Source organism: Solanum tuberosum, unplaced genomic scaffold (genome assembly GCF_000226075.1).
Source record: "Solanum tuberosum cultivar DM 1-3 516 R44 unplaced genomic scaffold, SolTub_3.0 scf00148, whole genome shotgun sequence".
Classification (NCBI taxonomy): Eukaryota; Viridiplantae; Streptophyta; class Magnoliopsida; order Solanales; family Solanaceae; genus Solanum; species Solanum tuberosum.
The window spans coordinates 1,159,627-1,180,461 of NW_006239071.1; the positions used below are offsets into that span (position 1 = coordinate 1,159,627).

At 35.7% G+C, this 20,835-nt stretch overlaps 2 protein-coding genes across 4 annotated transcripts; one reads left to right on the forward strand and one right to left on the reverse strand.

Moving 5' to 3' along the window:
- Window positions 1-2,277: 2,277 nt before the first annotated feature.
- LOC102593149 (zinc finger protein 830) lies at window positions 2,278-9,267 on the reverse strand. Its single transcript, XM_006352370.2, has 9 exons — window positions 9,122-9,267; window positions 7,388-7,468; window positions 6,580-6,679; window positions 5,500-5,716; window positions 4,045-4,342; window positions 3,222-3,297; window positions 3,081-3,127; window positions 2,789-2,971; window positions 2,278-2,661 (listed from the first exon to the last, which is right to left on the reverse strand). The coding sequence occupies exons 2-8, from the start codon at window positions 7,459-7,461 to the stop codon at window positions 2,791-2,793; spliced, it is 993 nt and encodes a 330-aa protein (XP_006352432.1). The 5' UTR covers window positions 7,462-7,468; window positions 9,122-9,267; the 3' UTR covers window positions 2,278-2,661; window positions 2,789-2,790.
- Window positions 9,268-10,018: 751 nt separating this feature from the next.
- Window positions 10,019-20,215, forward strand: LOC102593488 (nicastrin). Of its 3 annotated transcripts, none has more exons than XM_006352373.2 (16): window positions 10,019-10,330; window positions 11,090-11,216; window positions 11,304-11,418; window positions 12,461-12,543; window positions 12,629-12,705; window positions 13,632-13,709; window positions 14,079-14,150; window positions 14,263-14,336; window positions 15,139-15,271; window positions 15,425-15,496; window positions 16,128-16,247; window positions 16,816-16,887; window positions 17,348-17,485; window positions 18,534-18,618; window positions 18,725-19,169; window positions 19,713-20,215. In XM_006352373.2, exons 3-16 carry the CDS (start codon window positions 11,390-11,392, stop codon window positions 19,975-19,977), a joined length of 1,743 nt encoding a protein of 580 aa, XP_006352435.1. In that variant the 5' UTR covers window positions 10,019-10,330; window positions 11,090-11,216; window positions 11,304-11,389; the 3' UTR covers window positions 19,978-20,215. The 3 variants fall into 3 exon arrangements, with proteins under 3 accessions (XP_006352435.1, XP_006352433.1, XP_006352434.1); XM_006352371.2 differs by having other exon boundaries at window positions 11,090-11,209; XM_006352372.2 differs by having other exon boundaries at window positions 11,090-11,209; window positions 18,728-19,169.
- Window positions 20,216-20,835: the final 620 nt, after the last annotated feature.

Below are 20,835 nucleotides of genomic sequence, written 5' to 3' on the forward strand. Positions count from 1 at the left end.
GGGGGGCTTTCTTAAAACACTGCACATCATCTTGAAGTCTGATTTGAAAATCCCTGCCATCTTCACAAAACTTCTTGCTCCCAAAAATTCCTTAAGGCTTTACTCTACATGAATCTGAAATAGTCAGGCCAGTGAAGTTCGGATACGAGATGATTAATTATTAATTTTTTATTTTATAAATAGAACTCAAACCACAAATGACAAATGGGCCTATACTAATGGAAATCTAAGGAGGCATAAACCACTAATTGTTAATACTTAAAAAAAAAACCATCAAACTCAAAGGTGTCTTTTAGGTTTATGGTGGTGATATGAAAACCTCCCCACTTAATGGCCTAATTAACAAATTAAACCAAGTTGAAAAGTGTTAAGACCACTTAACAATTTAATTTGAGTAATGCTTAACAGCCATATATGATGCTAGCTGCTAATTTAATTTGTTCATGACCTAACATGGCTAATTAGATTAAATAGTGTAGTGTGTTGAAGACCACAAATTGTTATTCTAATTAATCCAACACTAATTAGGCTTGTTATGTGAAAGAGTTAGAGTTATCTAGAAGAAATTAATATAAAATTTAACATTATTGTTTTATGAAAAAGATGATGATGAAAATGGAATGGGAAGGAGTTAGAGATTTACTGACTAATAATTATCAACCACTAATTAGCGACGGATAAAATTAATTTTTCATAACTAAAATAATAAAAATCTCATGCTAATTTCATTTAACTATTTATTAGCGACAGATTATATGAAAGTCCAATTAGCTAAGAGCTATTTAACGATGGATTAACTAGGAATTACTGATAAGTTTCATAGCAAATTTCATATTTTCTAGTAGTAATTATAAGCTTAATCACCTTGTTGGGAGCGTCGCTTGCAAAAATGGACATGTAATGCGTGATTCAGATTTAATCCAATCCTAATGCAAATATCGAATACCTAGTAGGAAACAAAAAAAACCGCATAGATGCTTATGATAAGCTTAAACAAAAGCCCTCTAAATAATTTTAGGTAAAACTATACCAAGGTCCGAAGGAGAGCGCAACCTAGTAATTAATAAAATGGGCAGACTTAAATATATTCAGTAATTTCTTTTCCCATGTCTTAATAAATAGAATTATCTAATATCAAATAGAACCATCGAGATATGCACAGATCTCATATTAATTATATTCAATATAGATAATTATACTTGAATCTTGTGGTCATGAAATTTTCTTCTTATGTACCCAAAGAGAAAAAGGAGTTTATTCACATCTCCTTTTGCATGAACCTCTCATGCAAGATCTAGAAAAAGGCACAAACTCTTTAATGTAAAGTTTTTATATAATGAGCTAGTAATTGTGGTTCACATACTCCTTTTGTTTCTTTGGTTAATGCTTCTTCAAATTTTATGTTACTATTTGTTATCTTTCTCATATTAGGTCCAAACATAAAATGAAAGATCAGGTAGTAAACTGACGTTTCAAAATTCCATTTGTCCATATTTATTTGTTCCATTATCTTAAAATTATTATTTTTCATTGGCACCCCTTTCCCTTGGTTTTTTTTTTGGCCTATCCATTTCCTTTCTTTGTCTCTTTTGAGTTGCCCATTTTGAGTTGACCCCTAGTTATTATTATTATTTTGAGAAAAATAATCTTAAAAGCCCACAAGATTGGTTTATGTTTGAAAAAAAAATAGACCAGCAGAAATCTTGGTTGGCTTATCAAATGGAACTTTATGGAGTATTAACTATTATCATATGTTAGACAACTAGCAAACAAGCACTTAAAATGTTTACCCAAAAAAAAAAAAAAAATCATTTTCTGAATTCCACTTTGAGGTGAATATTAATTTAGTAATATATAAAAGTCATTAGTGGTATAAGAGTTTTATGAACTCTTAAGACACTTGTTAACCAATGAGCAAAGTAACAAACTAAATTATATTTGTTTAATTAATTGTTGAAAAGTAAAGCAACTTATAAAATGTCTGCTTTGGATAGAAGTGGATCAATTTTAATGTAAATGAGATGACAATGAAATGAGTCATTGTTGTATAATGTTTTGGTAGACATCATATTACAACTTGTTTGGAAAAATATTTGGGAACATGTTTAATTAAACTCAATTCATTCTAATCCTCTAATTCAATTCAATCCATCCATTTGACGTCATTAATTACAACGACATACTCAAAATAGTCTCACTAGATGGAATCTGAAGAGGGGAAGATGTACACAGATCATACTCTACCTCAAAAGTAGAGAATTTGCAAAATTTTCTCCATTTTGGCTGCGACACTTTCTGGTTCATTCACTATTGCACAAGAATGACATTAAAATTTGTAGTGTAAACAAAGAGAATACCAAAAAAGACATTGTTACAACTTGCAAATGTTCATCTATGTGCAAAGGAATAACCTCATTGCCTCAATATGCGTGCATACGAAGAATAGGAACTAAAATTTGCTGACAATTTTCAAAACACATTCATAAGAGTACAAAATTTCTTTAGCAAGCAGCACGACACTCTTCGTTTCTTCCATTCTTGACTTGTTTAGCACAGTATCGTTTCTTCCATTCTGGACTTGTTCACCTCTTTCCTCAACAATCATATTACCATTTGGCTCATTCTCTTAGTGACTTGCAGAAGTAGGCAAAACCTTGTTATCTACGACCAAAAGGACTAATATTTAGTATGAGAGCAACATAACTACTCTATTGGGCACACGGTCAAAATACGAGGATGAAGGAGAAACTAGAGAGAATGTGTACTAGGAGCATAGACGGGCAAGCACCTTCACAAATGTTTAGCCCTCCAGTCCACAGTAAGATTCTCGTCACTGTCATCGTCACTTGATGATTCATCATCACTAGACTCCTTATTTGCAACCTTACTTTCTTTGCTGCCTAACGAAGACTTAGCAGCCTTAACTTCCATCTTCTTCTTCCTCAGCATCTCAAGTCTTTCCCTATAGCCCCTGCAGTCGTGCAATATAAAAGTTTATATAGACTTTCGGACCATGTAAAGAAAATAGAAGGAATTTCTCAAAAAAGGACTAAATTAGTTTTATCATTTGAGGAACTGACCTCTGTTCAACAGATACTTCCTCTTCAATCATTTCTGCAGCATCAATCTGCAAGATAAATGGCAAAGTGGGTCGATAACATGGTTTAACAGGATAGAAAATTTACAGAAGGCTCAACAAGTATATTGCAATTAAAGATGACCTCTTCTTCTTCTAATCGGTTGTCAACCTCTTTTAAGTCTTCTTGGATTAACTTCTCAAATTCTTTGTACTCATCCCTGCAATGAAGTCATTAGAGTCAACATCAAGTTTGCCTGGAGGAGCAGGGACTGAGACTAGATCACTTAAGACACTGAGGGAATACAGTAGTCATATAAATTATAAAGAGTAAGATGCTTTATCTACTACAAACTGTGAAGGAGCTGATGAAAAAAAAATAGAAAGAATAAATTTACTTCTGTTACACCAGCTACATTTTTTTATTACATTCAAAGCGGTAAAACGAAGGCTGCTAAATAGCTACAGCCTACAGGAATCGCACCACCTAAATAGGACCACCATACATTTCCAGACATTACACAGCATAAAGTGCACTGAGAAGCAGTTTAATACTCAATTCAATTGCACCACTGAACCATGTCCGTTACAGAACATCTAATTGAACGTAATCATGAAGAAGCTGGAGGTCGAGGAACTGCCTAGGCTGCAATACAGGAGAACATTTATACTATTTGAAAGTTGGAGGAATAAATGGAAGAGAAATGAGCCTTATAGCTCTCGTGACTCTGAAAAAGGGCACATCCGGCAATATCCAGCATATATTGCCAGTAGAAGGTAGTGCTTCTCATTTGAAAGGTCTATTCATATTGGGTAGCAATTGGCTTTCTGGTCCAGTTTAAAGAAATAGTTGGATAAGACATGAAAGATCCCATCTGAGGTCGACCGGTATTAGAAAAAAAGGAAAACAGTTTAAGCCACAACAATCAAAGAGTAAGGAACAAAGACTGCTTAGCAAGTTGTCTTACTTGACATCTGGTTTGACTGGTGTAATACCACGAGCACGTAAATCGGCATCTTTGTTGTCAAAGAAACCTGCAGGGAGAGCTCCTTTGACCTGCTTAGCATCTGAACCAGAACTCACTTTTGATGTCGGTCCATTTTCACCAGATCGTTGATCTTCCCTGCTTCTAGTCTCAGCATTCTTGGAAGTAGATAGGCCCTGAATGCTAGACCTTGTCAAAGACGGTTCAACCTCTTCATTGCGATCTGAAACTGGAGGATCTCTGTTTGATACGTGGTCTCCCAACCTAGCTGAATCTTTATCTGAAACATGAAAACTGAATAGATAAGTCATCCTTGACAACAAGAGAGTAAAGCAACTTTTGTATTGGAATATCCAAGTATTCATTGCAAAGTATATACAAGTTAAATCAGAGATAAGGATATCATTGTATACCCAAGTCTTCCTTACAAAGTATAGAAAAGAGGCCGAATCCGGGCACACCAAATAGCAGCAGGATTACTGATTTTCTACTTATCCTCCACCTTTTTCTCTCTATCTCTCATAGTAACATATTCTTCCTTTTAAGCAAATATCTAAAAAGATGTAGACAAATGGACCCAAAGACTCACCATACATCCAGTGTGCATGGCTTATAAGAATTACGACTTCCAAACTCATAGAATGTCGTTTTTTTTTCTCAATATCACGAAATCCATAGAAGATAGCATCATGCCACTGTTCAAAATTTTCTATTCAGAAAGTTCTTTTTTTTTTTTGATGACAAGGGAAACCCGCAGCCTCTACCCTTTAGGTGCGCACAGGGTAAAACCCCCGCTCCTATGCAATAGCTCGCAAACCACATAGGAGAGGTAACCCGCACTAGGCAAGCCCAGTGCGACGAGCTCGACCCAGAAGGCACACCCCTTGCTTTCACTGGCAAGGGGTTTCGAACTTGAGACCTCCAACATGGAAGTCCCAAGCCCAAACCACTGGGCCACCCCGAAGGGTAACTCGATGAAGCACACTTGACCACCTAAAAACTTTTGGCAGTCTGAAGCCAGGTCTTTCTGTTATCTTTCCTATCTACTTCGAGCTGGAAGCATTAGCATTTCATACTCTTCAACAATGTTAAACCCTGATAATCCAATATCATCTAGACACCAATGCAAACTATGACAAGGGAAACCCGCAGCCGCTACCCTTTGGGTGCGCACAGGGTAAAACCCCCGCTCCTATGCAATAGCTCGCAAACCACATAGGAGAGGTAACCCGCACTAGGCAAGCCCAGTGCGACGAGCTCGACCCAGAAGGCACACCCCTTGCTTTCACTGGCAAGGGGTTTCGAACTTGAGACCTCCAACATGGAAGTCCCAAGCCCAAACCACTGGGCCACCCCGAAGGGTTATACAGAAAGTTCTTTTTTGGTGACTATTCAGAAAGTTCATATAAAAAGTTAACTTCCCACAGAGGCACTTACCAATTTTTGGCCTCTTTGTCTCTTGCTGGTCAAAAAAATTGGGAGGAAGCATAGATGATGCACGAGGCTTGGACATTGCAGCAGAAGGTTCAGGTTCTTTACGGCTTGCGCCCTCAGAAATTTCAGGCTTGGTTTTAGGCAACTCCTTTGGAGACTCGCTTTTTACATCGTTTGGGTTTTTCGCTGCAGCAGCATTAGCTTTGAGATTATTTATGGCCTGTACATACATAGCAATCTGTCTTAGCAGAAAAGAGTGAAGCACATGACTTACATGTAACATCTAAAGGACAAAACAAGAGATGAGTAGCATGAATTAAAGAGGTCCTTAACAAGCACACCAAAGGGTATATTGTAAAATACATGCATGATAAATATAGAGGACCGGCAGAAAACTCATATAAATTTGGTGGAACCCAGCCTTTTTCACCAACTATGTGAGTTCTTCCCTGTTAGCTAAAAATTCAAATAAATTTATATTCAAATATAGTAAGCCCCCTACCCAAAAAACCCAAAAAGTCATTCTAATTCCTCCTCCACTGTCACCAGTCAATCATCCTGCATTAGACTCACAGCATGCTATCCCTATCAATTTCTTGTCCTTTTGCTTCTCATACCAGCATCTCACTTGAATCTTTTTTCAATGAATACGGACAAACTTCTACAATAGCAAAAGCAAATGTAATTGTAGACCTATTCCCAAACTATGAGTTCATGATAAACACGTACACTAGCAATATAGCTAGTTGGAGAATGGTAAAGGAGAAAAATTCCTATACTAAAAAAATAAGTAAACTGATGACTATGAAGCTGCCAAGTCTGCTATGGACAGATTAGCTTGCAGAACAAGCTTTTACCTGATGCTTATATTCAAATTAAGAACATACCTCAAATTTGAGGAGGAAAAAAAAGGAGATGCTCATATTAAGATACAAATGGCCTAATGTGTTCATCTTAGGATGATTGAAAGAACCTTTTTCTTAAGAGCTGGGGACTACATTGTGACCACTTAACTAAGCTTCAACTAGCATGCACCAAATTCCAGTATGCAAAAATCTAAGACCAAACATCGTAAGATCTTACCTCATGATGTTTACGAGATGCTTGATGTCCAGCCCATTGTGATTCAGATTTCAAAACAACATCACACACTCTACATACAGGCTGATCGTGCTCATTGTACCTATGGTTTCACACAATTCATAATAAAGGCATGACTTCACACTTCACAGTGAGAATTAAGGTCCAGAAAAGTTAGTGCCGACAACTTCACATTAGACAAAGTCAGATCATCATTGTCATGATACACCGATACATGTCATAAATCTAGAGAACAATGCACCTTTAACTAGGATTGTAAATACAAAACCGCCTAAATATAGGTTGCAATCACTTCCAATCATGTAAAAGATCAAATACAACAAATAGCACATCAACATTACACTCAAATGTGGATAAAAACTTCCGACATTGAAACACAAACTAGTTCCACATCAAAATCAAGAGCACACACACGGACACTGATTTGGGTATTAAACAAAGATGACAGCAACTGAAGCTACGCAGGTGAAGGCATTGGCTAAATTCTAGAAACCAACATGTTGCCATAACTATCAACAAAATCATCATCACTATCTACTACTTCTTATGAGCATCGAGTTTCCAGATCCCCTTTAGACGTATCCTTAACTTATAAAAGAAAAACATCGAGTTCCAGATGCTCAATCTATCTTTGGATGGAAAAGACTTTTTTCAGAAAGCTTGTTTTCGTACACGATTTTTTAAAAGGATTATAGCAGGGAATCTAGTCTTTTACTAACCACAACTAAACACCAAGAAATGAAAATATCAAAAAAGTTTAATACTTTATCGACTCCCTTGTATATAATACCTTACAAGAGGGGAATCAATTTTTTTCTGCTTCTGCTCCTTCAGCTTTGCTCGGTACAATGCTCTCTTGTCCATTCCAAAGCTCTGTGTTGATACAGCACCAAAAATACAGTTAGAAGAACACACAAAAAGTAAATGAATACAATAACAATGAAGTATGAAGATAAAATATAGTGATTAAAAAATCATGCTAAAAAATAAATGAGAAGAGAACAATAGAAATAACAAATGATATGATAATTGAAACAAAGGAAACAATATATACTGATAAAATAAAATAAAAAAGATAGTAAAAGAATAAGTTCATATACTCTCTTTGTCCCAATGTGTTTTAGAACACTTTCTTTTTTAGTCTATCTCAAAATAAACATCACATTTCTATACTTGAAAACAACTTAATGTAAAGACATAATACATAAATATGTCATTTAATTTAGCTTCAGTTGACATCTAAGCTCTCCAACAGTGAGTGTGCACAAATAGACACTTAAATTTGTATAAAATTGAATAAATAGACATATTTATTCTACTTGGTATACTACATGACAATTATGTGTCTTATGTGGCGACCGATATGTATTATGTCACGTAAAACGTGTATATTTGCTTGTTCAATTTTATACAAATTTAAGTGTCTAGTTATGCATACTCAAAGCAGGGGTGACTCAATGCCTTTAAAAATGAGGCATACGCCTTAGGGGATAGTGTATTAAAAGTGACAAAGTAGTTTGTTAATTAGGTAGGAGTCCTCCAAGTTTTAAATATTAGGTAGAAGTGACAAATATATAATTAATATTAATGAAATTAAAAAATCTTTTCTCAACAGCCCCAAACTTTTAACTTTTATACTTTTATCCCATATTTTTTACCTCAAAATACCTAAAATTTTACTAAAATATATGAGAAGTCCCTTTTTTTTAATTGGAGACTTGTGAGGCATTCTTACCTCATTTTTCCATAACAAAGCACCATTTTTCCTAATATTCATTGGAAATGAAATAAATAACAAGCCAGAACGTTTTCAAAGTTTACACAACATTAAGAAAAAAATTTCCAATTGTGAATAGAACACCGTAAACTTCAACTAATCAAAGCACACCAAGATAGCTAGTGTAATCTCACAAGTGCGGTCCGTGGGGAGGATAGAGCGTACATAAACCTTACCCTAGAGAGGTCGTTTCCAGTAGGGCCCTACTATGTATTCAAATTAGAGTACCCTTTCTTCCACCTCCGAAGGATGGAGGTGGTATAAAGCGAAAAAAACGTCGAAGGGGTCCCATCACCCTCGGCTAGATGATCAAAACAGCAAGAGTACAAAATAAAAGATTTAAAAAAACACTTCTGCTGATCCTCATTTGGAAAAGAAGAAATGTATAAATGGCCTGAAGATTTTCAGCAAAACATCTCTAATTGTGAAATACACAGCAGATAAAACAACAAAAAAAGTCCTTTTTTCTATGAAAAAGGGTATAAATAGCCATAAAATTCTAGAAACTCTTCTCTATTACAAATTCAGCTCCATAAAATCCAGCTTCCTCAAAAACCCAAAAGGCAAAACACATTTAAATTAAACACCTTTTCCTAATTATTCATCTCAGAAAAAATGATATAAAACATAAATGCAGAAAAATTCAGCAGAATCCTTGCTCAATTGTATGTCTACTTCAACTTAATTGAACTAAAAACTCCGGCGATTGAATTTTAATACAAATTAAGAAGAAAAAAGCTCACTTACTTGTTAATAGCAGAATTGATTATTAGGGTTGATAGATTATCGCGCTTTAATCTTCTCCAATTTCAATTCTTTGCATCCTAAATTCGAAGTAGATTTGGAGGGGATTGGGGTCGGGTCGGGTTTGATATTTGTTTTTTCGGGTTTGGTGCCTAATTTATGGGTTGAATGTACTTTTTCGTTTATTTGGAGTTATATAAGTAGGTGTTTCATCACGAATATAAAAAAAATAGTTTTATTTTTAAAAGTAAAAAATAATATTTGAAAATTGAAATTATGTTTGGTTACGAAGTACATTAGAGTTTTTTTAAAAGTAAAACAAGTGAAAACGACTTTTTGTTGTTATCAAATTTTCTAAAATTCTTAAAAAAAAGGTTAAAAGGTGAAAACGTTTTTTTCCTCAGCATTTTATGGCCAAGCATGTTTTTGGAGTTGAACTTTGGGAAAAGGTAAAAAGAGTTCATGACCTAGTGCCTTCATTGAGAAAGTATTTTTTTGATTCTCACACAAGGTCTGTTTTGGAATTCGATTACTTCTAATTTGTGCTTAGAAGTGTTTTAGAATGTACAACGCTCCAAATAGACTCAAACTTGCGATCTTAAATTATAAATAATGAATAACCCATCAAGCTTCAATCTTTACAATAACAAAAACGTAATAGTACAAACTGACGAACAACATCTTATAAGTGTAAAATATTACAAACTATTATCCTTACGTCATTAAAAAAAAAAATCATTTTCGACACACTCGTTTCAAAAGGTTTCAAAAAAATTAGTACTATTTGAAGCACAATATCAAGAATAGATGGGACTAAGTCGATAATAAAAAAGCCATAAGGTGGATAATGTAATTTCAAAAAACTACTAGGAGGTTAACGTAATAAAGCAGTTTTATTATTTTCCATTTTCGTCCACATATAAAATTTTCAAAATTCAGTAGAAGTAAACTCCAGCTCCCCGTCGCCGTCGATGATCTCCGATCACCGGAATATTTGGATTCTCCGACTAGTCAACATCTAAGTGTCCTGAACCAGTGAACCGGAGAGAGAAAACACAAGCTCTGGACCGGAGAGAATCGAGTCCATGGTCTAGGGTTTAGTGTTTCCACAAGCTTCACTACAACAACACCACTTCATTTCCACCATGAACGATTCAAAGCTTTTCGTCTTCCTCATCTGCTTACTTGCTCAGTTTTTCCTCTCCTTCTCAGGTTACACCGGTTATTTTGTTAATATGTATTTTTTATCTTTATTTTTCGCAGCAGCTTGGTTCTTCGGAAAATAATACATTTTTTGATAATAATGGAGTGTTACTGTTACTGTTTGATAGATATGTTGATCATTTTTTTGTTATCAAACGAATTAACAAATCACTAAGGGAAAAAAGAAAAAAAATGATTTAATGATAAATGAAGTGCAGATGTAGATTTGAACTTATATAGCGGAAAATTAACTAAGTATGAGCTTAGAAATATTTCAAAGAGGTAGCTTTTGGACAATGAGATATTTCATGTACTTGAAATATGGAAGCTAACTTACCTCTGGAATGGCGTAGATCATCTCCTCAGGTAATTGGAATGCCTTCTATTATACTCGAGCGTAAGTGCATGACTAACATAACAAGAAAGGAAGCTAATGCAGCTAAGTTATGAAAAGATTTTTGTGAATCTCGGGGTTCTTTTCTTTTATTGGAGGAAATCCGTAACAAAGCGCACAAAACGATATTGGGATTTTTAGTCATTCTAAGGTGAACGGCTTTGATTGGATTATTGAGTTTGTGTGTGGTAGTTAAGGAAGAATTGGACATGCTGCAATTTATGTCATTTTACCTGTCACTTCAGAAAGCATTTTCCTATGCAGAGTTCTATTAGGAGTGCCAAATTATAATGCATGTCTTTCTTTCTTCTGTTAGCTTCTTAGCGATACTTTTTATATAATATGTTTTTGAATTTGTTATTAATTTTGAACAGCTTCAGATCAAGTGAAGTCTTTCGAGTCAGTTCCTGATCTTGAGAAGTCAATGTACATGGCCATTGACGGGTATCCATGTGTACGGCTGCTTAACCTTTCAGGGGAGATCGGTTGTTCAAGTACGAAGTATGCATTTAGTTGCATTTTTCTTGGTCTATGAGATGCCTCATCTGGTTTTAATTTTCTTGTCTAACTCTTCTTGTGCATGGCTAGACCCCGGGCGTGCCAACATAGTTGCACCAGTTACTAGGTTCAAGACTGAAAATAAGTTGGCTGAGCCATCTGCATTACTGGTGTCTATGGATCAATTTGAGGATCTCTTTGCAAGGCATGTAATTCTCTCTTTGTAATGTTTTTGAACAAGATTATGCATCTCTCGCCTTCCTTTGGATGTAAAAATTATTTCCTTTTTAGTATTTTACTAAAAACAGTCCTCCCCTCATTTGCCAATTAGTTGAGCCTCTTTGAGTGGTTAATGGAATTGCAGTACACCAAACTGTTCCACTCTTTAATCCTGTTTAATGTGCACCTTATACTCTCTTTCTCTTGGTATAGATTGGCCGATTGAATTTCTAGATGATAGCAAATGTTGACCAGTCAAACAAAGAAAAGGAAAAAAATAATTCCAAAATCTTCCAGTTAAAAACATATAACTTTCTTTTATATGATGTGGTGATTTTGTTATTGATAAGTTTTGGTCATGTTTGCTATAGTGACCAGGAGTAAACCATAGGGGGGACTCTTGGTTTAGAGAGTGCCAACGAATTGAAGAGTAAATAACTACTTAGTGGTCACCTAAAACGACAAGTTGTATTTTGCTAAGATAGTTGGCAGATGCTGGCTCACTTCTTGGATTTTATTTAAAGTAGGTACATTAAATTGCATAATTTGGACATGATAGAGGCTAATAATGTTTTTTGTATTCTACAGAATATTTATAATGCATATTAATTATCAGATGCTATAATTTGTTGACGACTTTTTATTATATATTCAGTTGACTGAGAGAAGAAGCTTCATAATTTCGATTAGCTAAAGGGTGAACATTACCATTTATAGCATCTTGGTCTCTTCCGGGCATGTGAGTGAGGTGTTTATGTCTAACTTCTCATGAGTATGCATGCTCTTGACAATGAGATACTTGCTTTTGTGTCACCATCAAATTTGCCTTTTGATGATGTGTATGCATCATAGTGTAACACGAAATCTGGATCCTTTTCCAGAAAAAGAAAAAGGTTTTGTTGGATGGAGATGCCATTGTCATACATCTGATTAGTGTGCAAGTTTTCTGCTCTGTAGAACTTCTCCCTTAGCACAATGGGCCCACCATTCTATCTTTGATTGATATCAGGTGGTGTGTTGTCTTTCAGGTTATCGATTGATGCAGATTTTTCTAGGCATGTTGTTGGTGTATTAGTTGAATCAAGTTCTCAGCTTCAAAATGGCTTAAAGGGTAAGTATTTAAGTTGAGTTTCTCTTTTTAAGTTACTATTCTTTCAAAGAATTTGAATAATTACTATGGTCCTTTTCGTTTACAGGATTTTCCCCTGACAAAAAGTTTCCGCAAGCTGAATTTACTCCTTATCAAAGTGGCAAGTTTGAATGGAACCCAACTGTATGTTGTGGAGAACTATTATGATCATACACTTCTGTTTGTTTGACTGATAATTTTAAAACTAATTGTGCATTTTTAAACTCCTGTGCTTTCCTTTTCATCGCTGTGCTTCCATCCAAATATACCATTTAAGTTCCTTAATGCTTGATGTTAAGCTAAATGAAATCTACAAGCTCCTCATGCGCATGTTGTCACTGTTATCCAAGAATTATATGGTTCCTTTTTCAAAACTTCTTGTTTTGATCTGTCGATTGTTGAGCCAACTGATTAGTCTATAAGTTTTAGTCTGCAATGGTACACCGAAATTCCTTTTTATCTTCTTTGTTGTGGTTTCTTGATGATTTAACGCAAGAAACCTCTAAACCAATTATTGAGCCTTGTATGCTCTAAGATTTTTTTTTTTTGATTTGCACCGGGTGTCCGAGTCTCTTTGAGCCCCGACTAATCCCGGGGGTGCACAGGCCCTCGGCAAGGAGTTTCCCGCAAGTGCACCACGGTTAATTCAGGTTTTACCCAGTCCGATGGCCCTCAGAAATTGTTTGCACCCAGTGGGTTTCGAACTTGAGACCTTGAAAGGGAGCAAACCCCAAGGCTCAAGTCAATTGCCAGCAGGCCAACCCCTGAGGGTTTGTATGGTTCATTAAGGATGAAATCGGGGATAATGATTCAATAATTTGTCATCAGTGTCCTTTTACCTAGAGCAATACAATATTCCACTCGGTTGTATGCTCTTTGAAAAGAATTATGTTTTTGTAAGGTTCTACATCTTTTGTATGCATCTTATATGCAATGGAAAATTATCAACTTCATCAAAAAAAAAAAATACATATTTTTTGCAACCGCTTGTACACGACTCGTCCTTTTATTCAACTTTGCATTATGGGGACCTGTAAGATAAAGTAAATGCTGTCATCCTCAACTTGCAGGGATCTGGATTGATGTGGAAGGCTTACAATTTTCCTGTATTTTTGCTTTCAAACAGTAGCACATTGGCCTTGCAAGAGGTTTGTTATGTCTTTTATATTTGTAAATCTCTTCTCCACATTTTTGTCCATAACATCTTTTTCTTCAGTTACTATAATAATTACTAATTATGACTTACGAGTGCCTTCTATTGGATGCTTACTAACTTCTTCTAGAACTTTTGCTGTCCTAAATTTCCCCAATGTTGTTTTCTAAAGGTGTTTCATATGTCAACATACAATAGACCTTACTATCTTCAAAGTACTCAATTGATGAAAAATTGGAGGGCGAGGGCATCGAAGATACTTGTCATTATATTCTGTCTGTGTGAAGAAAAGTGACATATGTTGAAATGGAAGTGTCCCTCAAACATTTTCATTAACGTATCTTCTTCTTGTTATATGGTGCAGGTTGCTTTGAGAAATGAAAAGAGAAAGAAATCATCCACTGTAGATGTGGCCGACTTTGATCTTGTGATGCAGGTTAAAGATTCTTCATGTTGCTAAAGATTTGGAAATAGTCCTAAAAAAAGTCCTGGATAGGTATCACATATTTTACTTAAGAAACTTGCTCGTATTGTGGTATATTTATCAGACAACAAAGTCTGGGACTCGGGATTCAGAATCTTGTCTTAGAGAGCAGACTTGCCTTCCATTGGGTGGGTACAGGTGAGATTCTGCCCTAATTATCTGGTTCTTAAGATACTCATTGTACTCTTGAACAGACTGAACTAGTATCCATTTTCTTTTCAGTTTCCCAGCTAGAACCAGATTAAATAATGAGAGATTTCTCCTTATCAAAATATGAGAGATTTCTAGTAAAGGATTATCTTTGATTTACCTTGGTTATTTTAGTGAAGGATAATATTAATATCACAAGTATGGTTTTGACCTTGACATTGAGTAGTATATAAGATATCTTATGCAGATGCCAACGTGGGATGCTTTGTGCACCGGGCTGCCCTCTTTTTTTTTTACTTACCATTTCTCCTTTGGTTTCTTATCTGATTGTTGATACTGTTGTATGACATCTTATATTTGGTGATCTTGAGTTCACTTATAATTCAGTAAACTTAAATAAGAGGAAACCACTGCTTGTTCAGCTGATGGTAGAATAGTACAATCCGTGATATTATGCTGGTACTTCTTTATTTTCTTCATGGAATCTTGTACATTGGATTTGAAATTTTTTGGTTTGCACGGGTGAGTGGTACTGGCTTTGCATCTCCTGGTCCTGGGTGGATGCTTCTGTATCTTGTTGTCAGATGTTCCTATAATTGATAGTGGTGCACCCATGGAATCTTTTCTTCTAGTTTAACAGATAACTGAGTGTTAAAATGTTCTTGCTTTTGCCTTGCCTTCTTCAAGTTCTTGGTGCATACTCATTATCTTGTATGTCGGTTCTGAAACTCCTCCCTACAGAATTTACCTCGATATCTTATCTATAACATGTGTAATTTTCTAATTGCAGTGTCTGGTCAGCGCTACCACCAATAATCGTCTCATCGTCAAAGAAGGCAAAGCCTGTGATATTGACTGTGGCTTCTATGGATGCGGCTTCCTTGTTTCGTGACGTAAGCATTGGTGCAGATTCACCTATATCTGTGAGTTGCTTATTCTCAAATGCTATTTGTATCATTGTCTTAATGGATCTGTTAATTACTCTTTGTTCAATTTTCCTACTCTCAAAGCTAGAATATCGTTGCATTTCTATATTTTCTTAATACCATGGATCATATGTACGAACTTCTCTCTAGGGGTTGATCTCATTGCTGGCTGTGGTGGATGCTCTTTCACGTGTTGATGGCTTGGGGGACCTTGATAAACAGGTGGCCATATTGATAATTATCAAACATGCCTATTGTACTCGTTTGCCTTAGTGTTTTAATTTTCCTCTTGGTTCTGGTTTTAGTGCATTATATCTTTTTTTTCGAACTAAAAGAGATTTTGGACCCGGAGCAAGTACGTTACATAACCAAAAATGTAGTGAAATTTCTGTGAGATAATCTCCAGCTACAACAATATACAGGCTTTTGTGCTAATAATTTAAGCATTTCTTGTTTTAGTGTTTGTTTCCAAAACAGTTATCATGAGAATCTTTTACCAGCTTTTGTCTGTGTAATATGTATGAATCAAATAGTGTTTAGTAACGTGCTTTAATTTTCCTCTTAGTTCTGGTTTTAGTGCATTATATCTTTATTTTCGAACTAAACGAGATTTTGGACCCGGAGCAAGTACGTTACATAACCAAAAATGTTGTTCAATTTCAGTGAGATAATCTCCAGCTACAACAATATACAGGCTTTTGTGCTAATAATTTAAGCATTTCTTATTTTAGTGTTTGTTTCCAAAACAGTTATCATGAGAATCTTTACCAGCTTTTGTCTGTGTAATATGTACGCATCAAATAGTGTTTAGTAACCACTACTATGCACGCTTTGTGACACTTCCCTTCTGCAGCTTGTATTTGCTGTTTTCACCGGAGAGGCCTGGGGCTACCTTGGCAGTAGGAGATTTCTTCTTGAGCTTGATCAACATTCTGATGCTGTTAGTGGACTTGACTTGGCACTAATTGAAACGGTATATGTTTTCTGTTGCACAACTTTTGCGAGAGTGCATTAATGGTCAAACTAATATCCGATGTTAACTTGAAAAATGACATGTATTTTCTTTATATGAGGTCATTATTGGCATGAGACAGTTAGATGTTACAAATATTTCAGAGAATTACTTGTTCAACCTCGGGGTCCGAATACACAACAAGTAAATTTTACATTGCTATCGATTCCAACCCTTTTACTCTAGTGATATCTTGTTTCTGCTGATTGTTATCCCAACCATCTGTTTGTTGGTTGTGTTGCCATTTCAGCAAGTTCTAGATATGCTTTGTCTATTTATTGAATAAATGTGAAAATTTAACATCTATTAATGTTAGGGGTAAGGTTTGCGTACACCCCATCCTCCTCAGACCCCACTTGTGGAACTATACCGGGTATCTTGTGGTTGTTAATGTTAGGTGGATTTATTTAGTTCCATATGAAATATGTTTGTTTACAAGTTGTGTTATTATGTTAATGTATTGAGAGATCACTAATCAGATCGAACATGTCCATTTATACCAGTGTTATATCTGAATTTGTTTGTAAAGGTTCTTGAAATTGGATCAGTTGGAAAGGGTTTCACTCAGGATGATAACACATTCTTTGCTCATAGTACAACGGTAAGGTTTTATCCTGCTTGCTAATTTGTTTATTAAGTTGTATCAAATATGCGTATTCCCCTTTGCTAATTTTCTATGATAATGATTTTTTGAAAGTACGTTGCTATAAAAATGTATAATTGTTTAGTGTTGTAAATTTTTTTCTATAATTGTTTAGTTACATTATGATATCATGAATTCTCATCTTGGAGATTTATTTAAGCTGTAAAAGTATGTCAATCATATGTATAGTTAACAGTCCTCAATCCTGCATGCTTCATGGGAATCAAATATTGAAATTATTAACACACTGCTACCCAGATATTGACGAACTTCAAAACGATTTATATCTATCCTCACCACAGATTTGGTGCTTTCTTATTCAGCCAGCTTCTTATCTTTCTGCTTAATATTCAAAAACTTGATACTTCAGTCAGCATGGCTAATACTTTACATACTGTCACATGATTCAATTTTGCAGGAGAGTGCCACAAATGGAACTTTAAGTGCCCTCAAGGATGCTCTAGGTTCACTTAAGACTCAAAGCATTAAGATCTCAAGGGCCAGTAAATCAAATCCAGGGTTACCCCCGTCCTCACTGATGTCATTTCTGAAGAAGGTGGTGAAAATGCCCCAGTATTTCTTTTATAAATGATACTCCCTCTGTTTCAAAAAGAATAATCCCTTTTCTTTTTTGGCAACACTTTAACTTCAACTTTTCACGTGGCATGTTTAAGACCACAAGATTAAAGGGCATTTTGGTACATTTGACATAACTTTAATTTAGAACCACAAGATTAAAAAGTCTTCTTTCTTTTCTTTAACTCTGTTCCAAGTCAAACTAGGTCATTCTTTTTGAAACGGAGGGAGTAATATATTTTCTTTGTGCCTTCCATGATCTTCAATTTGATCTACTCAGTGCACTTTCTCCATCTCAAAGTCCTGCATTGTCTGTTTCAGTTGCCATTAGTATTTTGTGCAAAGTTCTTTGATACCCTGTAGTATATTTTAGTAAATGTGTATGGCTTGTTCAAAACTTTAGTGGCTTATATTCTGGACCAGCTTTCTAGCCTCCCCCTTAAACCTTATGCAATAAGCTTTTATGCTAAATTAAGCTTGGGTGTAGCTTTCTTAGAAAGAGCATCCTAATGTTTTCCTGGTAAAATTCTCTTCTTATACATTTTATGTTCACGAATTGCATCTTTATTATGATTTTTGGTGGTTCATCTTCGGCATTGTAATGCTCCACTGTCATGTTGCTTTTTAAAAAAAACTTTGGACTCTGATGTGCTGGTGGTCCTCCGGGCTGAGGGTGGGGGCACCAAGGGGAGGAAAATGGATGAAGGGAATAATGGAATTGGTAACATCCTTGTAATGTCTGAATGATGTTTGCGCTTTCTTTATTGCTTTAGATTAGAGTATACTGATTTTTTTTAAAAAGAAGAAGAATATAGAGTTACTAGAGTATGAGCAGAAGTTCGGATAATGAACTTTAGAAGAGCAACACGCATATTCAAATTACTGGACATTAGTGGAAGGCTTGATGGAGGACTGCAGGAATGTTGATGCTAATGGCAGAGGAATCAATTGCTATCAGTGAAAAGAGGGAATTGTATAAATTAAATGAGTTTGTCTTTTCTGCTTATTTATTGTTTCTTCTTAAACAGAATCCAGAGACCTCTGGGGTAGTCCTTGAAGACTTCGATGCTGCCTTTACTAATAAATTCTATCACAGCCACTTGGATGATCTATGTGAGTTGTTATTTCACTCTTTGGATTCCTTGCCTTTGTCTGGATTAATTCATTGTGTTGTAGAATCACACAACATTTTCTAATTTAGAATAATTTTCCATGTTAGCAGCAAATATAAACTCCTCAGCCATAGTGGCAGCCGCTTCTATTGTTGCCCGAAGTCTGTACATTCTGGCCAGTGATAAGAAGGAAATAAAGAATTCAGTTTTGAATACCATCAACATAAATGCTTCCTTGGTTGAAGAACTCCTTGGCTGCTTGTTAAGTTGTGAACCGGGCTACACATGTGAACTGGTAAATCACTACATTGCTCCCTCTACACGTTGCCCAAGCCATTATGTGGGAGTTGTCATGGGGGAACCTTCCTCTCAGCCATATCTTGGTAATGTGGGGGATGTCTCTCGGTTTGTGTGGAATTTCCTGGCAGATAAAACAGCTATCCCTTCAAAGAATATGAGCTCTACTTGTCCGAAGGGCTGCAGCGGTAATGGGGAAATGTGTGTCAAAGCAGAGACAGACGGGAAGGGTGTCTGTGTCATTTCCACGACCAGGTAGTTCCACAATTTTAATTTGCTGAAATTCAGTTCATACCGGCTTATATGTTAGTAAAAGCCATTGCTATGTTGCTTAAAACAACAAAGCAATGTGAAGCCCGATCTGTTCAGTCTGTCGTATGCTTGTCCTTCTCAGGGGCGGATGTAGAATTGCGACACCTTGTTCAACTGCAATAACTAGTAGGTCTGAATCCATAATTTTAAAAATACAAATAGGTTACCTTAAAGGTTGAACCCATAGAGTTCAAATCCTTGATTCGCCTCTATTCCTACTTTGACTTCCATTAGCTGATAAAAATAGACGGTTTGGTCAGCTTACAAATTCGTTCCAACAAAACAAGGCAAAGGGTAACTCTGGAGTATTCTCAAAGAAAAGCTTATGATGATTGTTGACTTTCAGTGTATATACTTTTGTTGGTCAGTCACTCGATTTCAGTCTATCCTCGTAATATAATTTACACCCGTTTTATTACTTGATACTCTGTAGCTGTGTAGTGCTATACATGCTCTTGCTTTGAACTTATCCATCAAATGCAACAGGTATGTCCCAGCATACTCAACTCGATTGAAGTACGAGTCTGAAACGTGGGAGGTGTTACCTCATAATTCCTCCGATACCATGGGAGAAGCAGACCCTGTTTGGACAGAGAGTAACTGGGATACGATAAGGCTTCGTGTCTACACAGTCCAGGACACTGGGTTTGACCTGTTGGTTCTGCTGTTAGGTATTACTGTCACAGTTTTGTCATACATTATAATAGTAATTTCAAAAGCCTTCATTACAAAGGCCCTAAAACGCGATTAGATTAGAAATTCTTGATAAAAACTCATTTTTGGTGAAATAGCATTCTGATTGCTTGTAAACACACATCCTCGCGAAATGACGAGAGGGAACTGTAATTCTTAGCTGTTATTACTGCTTAAAACGCCAGTCGAAAAATGTTCTGCAGGGCGAAGAATTGTCATCGCCGTTGTGGACGATATTGATGTGTAAAATTGCAAGCTTTGAGATATTTAAAGTTTCTAACGCGTCATTTACATCATTCACTCTCTTGCATATTCTTCCTTTTGAACCGAGGATCTATCGGTGACAATCTTTATTTCATATACCCCACAAAAGGTAGGGCCATAGGGGTAAGGTTTGAGTTCATCATACCCTCCCGGACCTATGGGATTACACTACATATGTTGTTGTACTCTCTTACATTCTGTGTTAAATGTTGATACAAAATCCCAGATTAGTTGTGTTTGAAAGAATCTAACTCATTGGTACCTGTTACTAATGAGAGGTAACAAGTATCTCATAAAATTAGTTGAGGTGCACGCTAACTATGTCTCATGTCATCATCGTACCACCACAAAAACAAAATTAAAAAATTGATTTGGTAGTCGAACTTCATACTCATGTCTGAAGTTTATTACCTCATTCTCGAATTTCTTTTCAAATTCAATTTCATAGTCAAAACTGATTTTGAGTAGCTATACTTACAAAACTTTGTACATTTAACCTTGACTACGCATTATATAACAACTGTTCATAAAATCAAGTGATTCACAAGAATAAATCTCTAAAGTTGATAGTCTTAAACTCTTAACCTCGCTTGTTCTATGTCCAAAACTTCAAGTTCAACTAACTTTCACTTCTGACGTTGAAATTTGCCAC